The sequence below is a fragment of the Oryza sativa genome, chromosome 8 (assembly GCF_034140825.1).
Source record: "Oryza sativa Japonica Group chromosome 8, ASM3414082v1".
Lineage (NCBI taxonomy): Eukaryota > Viridiplantae > Streptophyta > Magnoliopsida > Poales > Poaceae > Oryza > Oryza sativa.
Genome location: NC_089042.1, coordinates 5856858 through 5868288, shown reverse-complemented (window position 1 = coordinate 5868288; position 11431 = coordinate 5856858). Strand labels below are relative to the sequence as shown.

The 11431-nt window shown below is 38.8% G+C and overlaps 2 protein-coding genes across 8 annotated transcripts; both read left to right on the top strand.

Moving 5' to 3' along the window:
* The first annotated feature begins 1334 nt into the window (after nt 1-1334).
* On the top strand, nt 1335-7281 carry LOC4344900 (KH domain-containing protein At4g18375). 6 transcript variants are annotated; one of them, XM_015794293.3, is made up of 8 exons: nt 1335-1539; nt 2081-2664; nt 3371-3871; nt 3955-4194; nt 4266-4547; nt 4647-4702; nt 5092-5182; nt 5769-7281. In XM_015794293.3, the coding sequence occupies exons 1-8, from the start codon at nt 1521-1523 to the stop codon at nt 5898-5900; spliced, it is 1905 nt and encodes a 634-aa protein (XP_015649779.1). In that variant the 5' UTR covers nt 1335-1520; the 3' UTR covers nt 5901-7281. The 6 variants fall into 6 exon arrangements, with proteins under 6 accessions (XP_015649779.1, XP_015649780.1, XP_015649777.1 ...); XM_015794294.3 differs by having other exon boundaries at nt 5758-7281; XM_015794291.3 differs by having other exon boundaries at nt 4647-4741.
* A 1343-nt stretch (nt 7282-8624) lies between these two features.
* Nucleotides 8625-11000, top strand: LOC4344899 (photosystem II 10 kDa polypeptide, chloroplastic). Of its 2 annotated transcripts, none has more exons than XM_015794299.2 (5): nt 8625-9350; nt 9476-9528; nt 9774-9829; nt 9943-9995; nt 10709-11000. In XM_015794299.2, exons 1-5 carry the CDS (start codon nt 9215-9217, stop codon nt 10801-10803), a joined length of 393 nt encoding a protein of 130 aa, XP_015649785.1. In that variant the 5' UTR covers nt 8625-9214; the 3' UTR covers nt 10804-11000. The 2 variants fall into 2 exon arrangements, with proteins under 2 accessions (XP_015649785.1, XP_015649786.1); XM_015794300.2 differs by having other exon boundaries at nt 8947-9350; nt 9476-9563.
* Nucleotides 11001-11431: the final 431 nt, after the last annotated feature.

Here is an 11431-nt window from a genome sequence, read left to right as displayed (position 1 = left end):
TGTCATATCGGTTGTTTGGACGCTAATTTGGAGTATTAAATATAGACTAATTATAAAACTAATTGCACAAATGAGAGCTAATTCGCGAGACAAATTTTTTAAGCATAATTAATCCGTAATTAGCACATGTTTACTGTAGCATCACATAGTCTAATCATGAATTAATTAGGCTCAATAGATTCATCTCGTGAATTAGTCCATGGTTATGGAATAGGTTTTGTCATTAGTCTACATTTAATATTTCTAATTAGTGTCTCAATATCCGATGTGACAGGGACTAAAATTAGTCCATGTGATCCAAACAGCCCCTAAATGTAATAATTGTTACTTCCTCCGTTTCATAATGTAAGACTTTCTAGCATTGTCCACATTCATTAAGATGTTAATGAATCTAGACATATGTATGCATGTGTTTAGATTCATTAACATCTATATGTATGTGGACAATGCTAGAAAGTCATATGTCTAGATTCATTAACATCTTAATGAATGTGGACAATACTAGAAAGTCTTACATTGTGAAACGGAGAGAGTAGTGGTGAGTGTTATTTTTGTATATTTAGATTTAGAATTTAGTGAGCTGTACCTTTTTCATATTTTCATATAGTATAAGATAGGATTTGATCCTCACAAACTGATGGGCACCAATGACTTCCCTTTTCTATGGTCAGTTCAGATCCTCCCTTTTTCATATTTTCATATTTTCATATAGTTCAGAAATCATTTTGCGGCCATTCAAACTCTTTTATGTTGAAGGTTGGCTGGACTTCAGATTCGTCAAACTATATGGGGGTTTGTCATTCGGGTTGAGCTCAGACTTCTTGTGCAACCTTGGTCGACAGGCTTGTTGTTATAGCTCCTTAGATTTAATGATGAACTCCGTGAAAATCCTGTGCTGAGTCCGGTGAATCAAATTCTACGGCTCAGCAAAAAACCTCTGTATTGTGCCGTTTCCGTGGAGGCAGCCGAAGAAGATTACCAGCCTGTCAAGCGGAGTGCACGCCCAATGAGACCCAAGGAAGCAGTCGTCGCGGCAATGCCGCAGCTCCCTATCGACTTGCTTCTTTCTCTACTGCTCGGTTTCATCAGAAAGGTTGCTTCTTTAGTTCAGTTAATCCTCCTTTTAAAAGGATAGCTCTTTGCTTTCAGCTTCTGTCTTCTGGCAATGTACTGGGTTTATTAATTTATTCCATATAATCTCTGTTCTTGCTTAATGAAGTGATTGTGTGATCTCAAGAACACAAAAAATCCTCCCAAAAAATGGTTCCAATGACGAGTGGGCCCAGAAGACTTGGTAGTCGTAGATAACGAAACCCTTGGTCCGTGAGCGTGACACGCAGCAGTTGAAGGCTGAGACCGGAGACGGAGACGGAGAGAGACGACCCGAGCAGAGCAGAGCAGAGCTTCCCCTCGACTCGATCCTCTTCCTCCCTAGGGTTTCCGCTCCTCCTCGATCCCGTCTCGCCGCCGAAGTGCCCCTCCCCTTCCTCCCCCCACCCCCACCCCCACCCCCGCCGTCGATGCGTGGCGGCGGTTTCGGTACGTCCTCGCGATCTTCAATCGCCCGCCGATGCATTTATCGCCTCTCTCGCCTCGTCTTCTTTTTTTTATGGGACAGTCAGTCGAAACATTCTTGCTTGCGTGGACTCGCGGATTGGAGGAGATTTGGGCATTGGAACCTCAAGCGTTAGGTTCTTGCTCCGAGGCCTCTCCTGTGCTGTGCAAATCCCGTAGAATTTCACTCTTTTTAACATCATGTTCAGCTTTTGCTCCTGCTAGCTGCAGGCAGACTGGGGGTGCTATTATTGCCATGACAACGTCATCCTTCTCTGATAAATCCGTAACTCTAATCCTGTTGTTGTGATGATTAATCCGTAGACCGGATCCCGTTTTCCGCGTTTCTACTAGCTCTTGTCGTGTTTTGCTTGCTGCGGCTGCCACATCCATCGCTTAGTAATTCAACTTGTTTAATTGCTTGATGTTCTCTGTTCATCTATAATGCGTCCCATGATTTTAAGCCTGCATTTTTCATTTGCAGTTCATTAAAAATATGATTTTTATCCTGCATCCTCTTTTGCAGTTAACGAAATGAGGCATACTGGCAAACGCCCTCAGCAACACAGGGACCATGACAGAGAAGAAAGGAGGGACCAAAAGAGGAGGCCAGTGCCACGTGCCCAGGAAAACTCTGGTAATGATGAATTGGTTGTTTACCGCATACTCTGTCCGGACAGAGTAATAGGTAATGTAATTGGCAAGAACGGCAAGGTGATAAACTCTATCCGACAACAGACGAGTGCTAAAGTCAAGGTTGTCGACCCTCACCCTGGTGCAGACAAGAGGGTTATTTTGGTATATTGTTTTGTCAAGCATAGAAACCTAGATGTTAATGACGACGATGACAGGGAGCCTGTTTGCACAGCACAAGATGCATTACTCAAGGTACATGATGCAATTGTTGATGCTCTGTCCATCACTAGGGACTCTGATGATGAAGAAGCAAATATCCTTGTACCAGCTAGTCAATCTGCAAGTGTCATAGGAAAGTCTGGTGCTGTCATCAAGAGGCTTCGGTCAACTTCGAAAGCATTTATTAAAGTGAGCCCAAAAGATCCAAATGAAGTTACACATTCATGTGCTATGAGCTTTGATAATTTTGTTCAGGTAATTTCTCACATCTTTTACTTTTCTTAATTTAAATCATTTGCCAACATAATAGGAGATTAACAATTATTGAACAGTTTGAGGATATTGAGCAGCATATTTGCAGTAATTTCCTTGACTTTCATACGACTTGTAATAATATCATCATATATATTCTTTGTTTGTGAGTGACCATGCATTATGGCATTTGCCAAACAAATATGCTATAAATTGTAAATTTTAAAAATGTAAAACTTAGTTACGCTCGAACATGAAATTGTATACATCATTGCATAAGATCAATTAGCCACCTACGTATAGACATTTGCGAGGAATCCATTTTTTAAAGAAAAGATCCTGCAAACAATATACATGCCTAAGTTTATTCAGAGCCATATAACTTATGGAGTGAGAGGATTGGTGTAAAGCTTGCAGTCACCACCAACACATATAAAAAGAATAAAGATCTTATTAGTTACAACATGCCAGTACAATATTTTGAATACCTACAATCTGTTCAGTAAATGCAGCTCTGAAGCTAAATGCCTTTCTATCAGATTTTGTTCTTTATTTGTTTATCATACTTTGTGTTGTACACACCTTTATACTGTATCATGCTTAACAATTTGTAACCACTCTTTTTAAGTTCCACTTTCTGCAATATCCATGATGTGTTTCCATATATATGTTCTTTAATTGCTATGTGTAATGTATATATGCTAAACAGATAACCGGTGATGCTAGAGCTGTCAGAAAGGCACTATTTGCAGTATCAACCATCATTTACAAGTGCCCATCAAAAGAGACCATTCCTCTTGAAACTTCTGTTTCAGACCTTCCTCCAAGCATTATAGTTCCTTCTGAGCTTCCTGTTTACCCATCTAGTAACTTCTACTCACCCTCTGATGCTGCCATATCTTCTGGACATCCAAGTCTATCAATCTTAGGGTCAACACCTCATGTTCCTGAACTTACAGTATCGGCTGATGCTCATAGTCGACTGCCCATTTACCAATCTGTGCTTCCTGTAATTCCTGCTTATAATACACCGAAATGTTCTGGGGAGCTAGTATTGCGTGTTTTATGCCCTGCTGGCAAGATTGGGTTGGTTATTGGTAAAGGTGGGGTGACCATAAAGAGTATAAGGAAAGAGAGTGGTGCAAGGATAGATGTTGATGACTCAAAAAATGACCGAGAGGAAAGTATAATCACCATTACATCCAATGAGGTTAGATCACGCTTCCTTCTAAAGTTATGTTGGTTCTGCCCTACAGTGTGGTGTTTTATTTGGGGTGTTACCTTCTGTTTCAGGCCACCGATGATGCTAAGTCTGCAGCAGTGGAAGCTGTTCTGCTTCTGCAATCGAAGATCAATGATGACAATGAAGGTAAAATGAATCTTCGCCTTCTTGTTCCAGGTAAGGTAATAGGCTGTCTTATTGGCAAGGGCGGTTCGATTGTCAATGACATGCGGAGTAAGACTAAGGCAGCTATCTACATATCAAAGGGTGAAAAACCACGGAAGGCATCTTCCAGTGATGAGCTTGTCGAGGTATCTCATTTTACCATTTAAAAAGAGTCTGTTACTGTGATAGCTTGGGTCTAAATTGTCATTGCATGTAGGTGTTTGGAGAAGTGGAAAATCTGCGTGATGCTCTTGTACAGATAGTTTTAAGACTCAGGGATGATGTTTTGAGGGACAGTGTGGACAGGCAAAATTCTGAGAAAGATGGGAAGCTAACTGTTGCCACTACTGATCCTTTGTATGCAAGCAGTTATCCTTTGCCTGCATTATTACCTTACAGACAACAGATCACTCCCCTGGGCTATGATCATAGGGGTGACATAGAACGTGGTTTGGAAGTATATCCGCATAGCAGTTTGTATGGGTACAGCTCCTTGCAGGTACACCATTTTAGTTTAACTTCAATTATACTTGTTTCTCCTTTAATCTTTATATTGAATTTTGTGATATCAGCTTAGCCAATGATAATTTTCCATCAGGCTATAGATGATGGCTATTCAGCAGTCTCGTCATATGCATCAAAGGGATATGGAGGGTATGTTGGAACAGAACTTCCCATGAACCCTGATCTCAAGTACTGCTTATTCTTCCATTTAATAATTCGTTTTAATTATTACTCCCTCCGTCCCAAATTATAGGGTGCCCCTTTTTAAGTAAAATCAAACTCGGTATCTTTTGACTAATAATCATACTAGCTATATCTATACTAAATATTATGCGTGTTATATCACTTCATATTTTGAAGTACTTTCATGTGTTGCTAATTTCATATTTGTTGGGATCATATAATGAAATAAAATACTGGTTAAAGTATGTTATTGAAGACCGTGCAAAAAAATATAGGCCTTATAATTTGGGACAGAGGGAGCACTTGGTATCTGATCCTTCCTGTTTTAATCCTCTTCGCTAACTACCATTGGTCAGACGTCCTCCACATATGGAAATGACTATTCCTGCTAGTGGCCTGTCAAAAGTAATGGGGAAACATGGCACAAACCTGGACAACATTATAAAGGTTAGTTTGCCATTCATATTGGTGCTATCTTTCCTTTTGCAACATAAATGAACCCCTCGTTTTGAATGTACTCCCTCTTTCCACTAATATATGATGTTGGTTAGTTCACGTTATACATTAATGGAAGGAGGGAGTAATAACTTTTACTTTGTTCTATATTTGATATGGATTCAGCGTCTAGAGAAAGGGGTAGATTTTAAAAAATGGTGACAAGCACAAACGCTTATATTGCTTCTTTTTATCTCGTCTATTAGTGAGTTGAATACTATATTAATTTTCTTAAATGAATATATGTTCCATTTTCCAGTACTCAACACAAGTTGATTTTTTTGCTTGTTTTATTAAAATGATTAGAATGCATCGTATGATGTGTGTTTATACAATTGCAAGACTGCACTCATTTAAGTGGACTTTGTAGGAAAGGAGATAATCTGTTAGCGGGATTAACAGGACAAAAATTATGAAAGTGCAATTGGTATATCTGACATCTTCAGTGGGTTTATAAATTTAGGGGAATAAAGCCTTATAGGTAGCCTATTGTTTTCTCTCCTTTGCATTAATGTTTAATTTTTTAGTACCATTGCAGATTTCTGGAGCTCACATTGAAATTATTGAATCAAAATCGTCTCGTCATGGCCATGTTGCTCGCATATCTGGCACCACTGAACAGAAGCAATCGGCAGAGAATTTGATCAAAGCTTTCATTATGTCTACTTAAGGTTCCTGTTATAGTTTTCAATATAGCTGGACACTTCAATCTGTTCCTTTCAACTTCTCGTGCCATCCCATAATTTCCTTGGGTCCAGGAAAGAGCATCAAATACCCGTCCACACAAGTTTCGATGAATCTCATGCTTATCCAAGTGTGTTCCCAGGGTGAACCTAGCATTCTATGTTCCTTAGGTTCTCAACCTTGACCTATTTGTGTTGCCTTGTCCATCTTATTTGGCATGTTCAAATATACCCGGTTAATCTCAAATGATTCTCAAATGGTTAGTTCAATCTCATCGTGGTTTAACTTATGATTGTGTCCTTTCAGCAGTGATAGCTGATTCATTCAGTTGTTACCACAGGGGAAGAACTCTTCTTTCTAACTACTCTGCTGCAGAGCCAAAGCTTCCTTTCTTTTCAAATGCAGTATGTCCCTATGGTGGATTTTTCTTACCATTGATCATGTGTATATGCTCTTTGCCAAATTCTTCAATCACAAGAATTTGGTCGCCTTGTTTGGCATGCTCAAATATTCCCAGTCGATTAGTTCTATATTGTGTCCTTTCAGGAGTGATGACTGATTCCTTCTCATGATTATGTCCTTTCTGCAGTGATGGCTGTTTCCTTCCATTGTTAGTGTGGGGGGATAGTTCCTTTTTCTAACTGTTCTGTTTCAGAACCAAAGCTTCATTTTCTTTTCAAATACCCCATGTCCTATGATGGGTTTTTCATAGCTATAATCGTTTGTGTATAATCTTTGCCAACCTCTTCAATCACAATATGCAGACAGAATTTCTGGTGTTCTGCATATTGCTTGCGATTGTTTCCGCTGGATATAAGGACTACGCTAATATTTAACTTTAGAAGTTAATTATTTTAGTAAAACTCACTTAGCTGTCATCTCCTTTGAACTTCCACTTCAATTCAGATTTTAGAGCCATGGCCTACCAAACAGGCCCTACATTTTCCAGATAGGTTCCATTGCTCAATGTTTTTTTGGCTCAAATTTCTTAATCTCATCGTTGGCAGGAGCCTTTGGCATGTTCTCAGATTTGGTTTGTTATCAACTGTGTATTGTAGGCAATTTTGGTCATAGCAACACTGGGTACAAACTTGTACTCAAGCAAGAGTTACAATTGACAACATGAGTACATTGACTAGGGCGTGCAGTTTTTTTAGATGGTTAGGGCATGCAGTTGCCACTGGTGCAACGTAATAGTTGGAGTCTCCTTTGTAAATAGAGGATACGAGATTCTGAATTTTTGTAGCAAATAGTCAATGATTTTTTCACCCTTGTGTAGATGAGTGGCATTCGCATGTTCTGTATTCTTGAGGATAAATTTCAACGGTTTTCTTCTGAAATGCAGAATATGTGGTCTTGTTGGTAAACTGTTGTCTTGGACTAGTCCATGCTATGCAATTTTGAGCAATTCGCATCTGGTTGTAAACCGATATATTCTATGGGTTGTGTTTACGAACGTGACTATTGTTGAGATAATATGATGTCATTATCTTTGTTTATCTTCTGTGGTTCGAACCAAACATTACTAACAGAACTACTCCGTGATATGTTATTTGTGAAAGCAATATTCATAGTTGCAAACATAAGCTAGTGAGATGCACAGTAACTAGTTATCAAAACGAAAAAGAGGCTAGCTGACTCTGCTCGTCATGCATGATATGTATGAATTTTTGTAGGTTACTACTGATATCAGTTCATCGATGCTGCATCATGCATGAACTGCAGGTTACTACTGATATTGTTTTGGGCATTAGCAGGTTTCAGAATTGAACTTTCGACTGTTGCTGCGCGCACACAAAATAACCTTCACTGCAAAAATTTAGTATGACGTATTTGCAACTACTGGTAAACTCATATTGTCACGTTAGCATTATCCGAGACAAATCTATGCTTTTCAGGTTAATAAGCTAAATATTTCAGAAAACGTATAATAATAACAGTTACTCCGGTGATTTTGGAAATTTGACTACGGTGACGACTTGTTATCTTGATCGAAATGAGCGCCGTATGAATCCCTTCTTCGGACTTTTGAGTTTACAGAGCAGCTGCTGATGGAAGCAAACCTGAGGTAAATACTGAGGAGCTTTGCTCTATTGGGGATTTGGGGGTGGGGTACATATCCAAGGAGGTCCAGACAACTGGATTTGATCTATTTCTCCTAAAATATACTCTCTCCGGTTCCATATTAATTGATGTTTTGGACAAGGTTGAGGTCAAATTTTTATAACTTAGACTATCAATAACTTTAGAAATATTTAGTTTAAAGAAACTATAACAACATATATAGATTTGTCTTTTAAAATATTATAATAAAAGTAAACATAGATTTATTTATTATATATATTATAATAGAAAAATAAGGTCAAAGATGTATCTTGTAGACCGTGTCATTGTCCAAAACGTCAATTAAAATGAAACCGGAGGGAGTAAGTTGTTTGTGCTTTTATTATTATTATTTTTAAGAAAAAGAAGAAAATTTATGCTAGCCATGGATTTCAGTCTCCTTGCTGGATAGGATAATTGCCAGTGGCTGAAATTACCCAGTCAGAAAGAAAATAACTTACCTTATCTTGTATTGTCACAGGCTCAGAATTTATCTATTTCCCCCCTTGATAGTAATAATAATACCATCTTTGGCAGAGAAACCCAGATTCTTACCTTCTGAAGTCCCCTCATTCCTGATTTGGAGTAAATATTTGAGTAGCATCTGAATGTGATGCCCTAGCTAGTGACCATATATTAACATTCAGTTCTTTTAGATAATGGATTAAAACCTGGCCTCTATATCCAAACTCGGATGTACATGGCCAAATTAACATCCAGTTCTTCATCCACCTTCATATCAGAACATTCCAGAATACAGATTGCAATGGCATCCATTGGCACCACATGTTTTGACTGATTCTTTCACTGTTTCTTGATATATTTGTTGATTTTTAATGGTAAATAGCTCATCTGTCCAATCCTGGCACCACATAATTTCCCCTGTTAAAACAGTGCCAACACAAATTTACTCATGTCCACTGAAAATCCCCAGAGGATAACGTTCTGGCACTGCCATATCAGGACCGGACCATACGCGGCGCGCCACGTGGCGCGCCGGCGGTCACACCTGTGCTGGTGCACCCTGGCATTATCCCCATCCACCATCCTGTGGGTGACTGGCCACCAAAGGTTTTTGGCGCCACAATTATATTGAGCTGCCATTGCTTCTCACCTCTGCTTTGCATCCATCCATCCATCAGAGATCAGGTAGAACAGTGAGAGTGAGGTGCAGAAAAATTTGAGCTGAAGCTGAGGATGGCAACATCCATGATCACCTCGCCGCTGGTGGCGCCGGCCCGGGCCAAGGGCCTTCCGTCCATCTCCCGCCGGGGATCCTCCTTCGCCATCGTCTGCAGCGGTGGGAAGAAGATCAAGACCGACAAGCCCTACGGTCTGAAACTGAAACTTTCTTCAGAATTCAGACTTCGGAATGTTTTGCTGATTATTGTTGAGTGGGTTTCAGTGGCTGAATTTGTGTGGTTTATCATTTTTCTTTTTTTTTTTTTATCTTTGCAGGGATTGGAGGTGGCATGTCAGTCGATATTGATGCATCTGGCAGGAAGAGCACGGTCAGGACTTGTCCCCAGCTCCTAAATTTCTCAATGTCAGTCGAAGTTTTTGCTAGTTATTCTTCATGGTGGTGGCTAGATTTTAAAAAGAAAGCACCATAGGTTTCAAACTTTAAAACTTGCAAGAATAATTGCCCCATATTTGTCCAAGTTTCAGTGACAATTTCGCAGGTTTTGTTCATTCAAAGATTCCATCTGTCAGACTATGCACTGAATAAACTGACAGATTTTTGTGATGGATGCAGGGGAAGGGTGTGTACCAATTCGTTGACAAGTACGGCGCAAACGTCGACGGCTACAGGTAACCAAGATGAGATATAAAATTAATATTAAAAGAGTACTTTTACGGTGGTATCTACTTGTTTTAGCAAAAATTGTTTGGCTCAATCTGACAAACTCCTCGACGATTTGCAGCCCAATCTACTCGCCGGAGGAATGGTCTCCCACCGGTGACACCTACGTTGGTGGTAAGTAAACCATTCTTTTACAGTCCATTTACTATATATATGAAATACTACTATCATACCAGCAAAGAAGTCTTGGAATAATTTTTAGAAAAAGGAGAGAAACAATAAGAGGTATGCTGTAAGTTAGAATAACCAAATCTAATAGATATATATATATATATATATATATATATATATATATATATATATATATATATATATATATATATATATATATATATATATATATATATATATATATATATATATATATATATATATATATATATATATATATGCATATGTTGAGTTAGTCCATCGTAGTTAACTACTTCATCTATTCTAAAATATAACGATTTCTAGCATCCAGAATTTGTCTCAAAATAAAACAACTCTTCACTAACATTATCTTTCCATCCAATCACAATCCTCCACCATTCACCACAACTTGCACCATTTAATTATATATACTTTCTTAATAATTGTGTCTTAACTCTAAAACTTCTTATATTCTGGGACGGAAATAGTAGTAGGTACAAAATCTGATAGGGTCTTGTCAGCAACCTGTGATGTGATGGAGAGTTCTTACACCCTAGAAATCATAAAGGCAAAATCTTATCTTGATCAATATTATTAAGAAACTTATAATTCTTTTGTATGGTCAATCTTATCTGCCTATATGCTTGTACGGTTAATTAATTATATATCTCTGTATTGTGGTAATTAATCTGCAGGAACCACCGGGCTTCTGATCTGGGCCGTGACCCTCGCCGGGCTCCTCGGCGGCGGCGCCCTCCTCGTCTACAACACCAGCGCCCTCGCCGGCTAAATTTCACCCAAATCCAGTCTATGTATGTAACACCAAGCTGGGTGTCTGCATATTCATCTGTAATCTAAGATAGCCTTCCTCTGAATGCGATGTGATGATGCCCACTGCTTAATCAAACTGCATTGTGATTAATCTATGTAACACTGTACTTGCATGATGATGATATACTACACTTGATACTTGAATTTGGAGATTAATTGTTGATACTAAATACATAGATTACATAAGGTTATCTTGCATTATTGGGCCTTCTCTCTAGTGCATATAGTTAGCTCAATGAACATGCAAATTAAAGTGAGAAGAGTAAAATATCCAATAGCTAGTTGACTCTCTTACTTATTACGGATCCCAATTTAAAGCTAAGGACTGAATTTATTTGGATTGGTTTATGTATGGTCCAGTCAAGTACTCCTACTTCACTCCAGATATGCCAAGGGACAATACAGGCATACAGTGTGTGGTTCAGTCTATGTCTAGCTATCTTAGGTGAAAACGATACTACTACCACATGAAATTCTACCAGCAGAGGCCGTAGTACAGAGCTGACGAAAATATGTGGACCTTCTTGTCCCGTGAATAGTTGGATATTTACGTGGACGGACAACCCCTGTCAAAACAGTTTTCACAG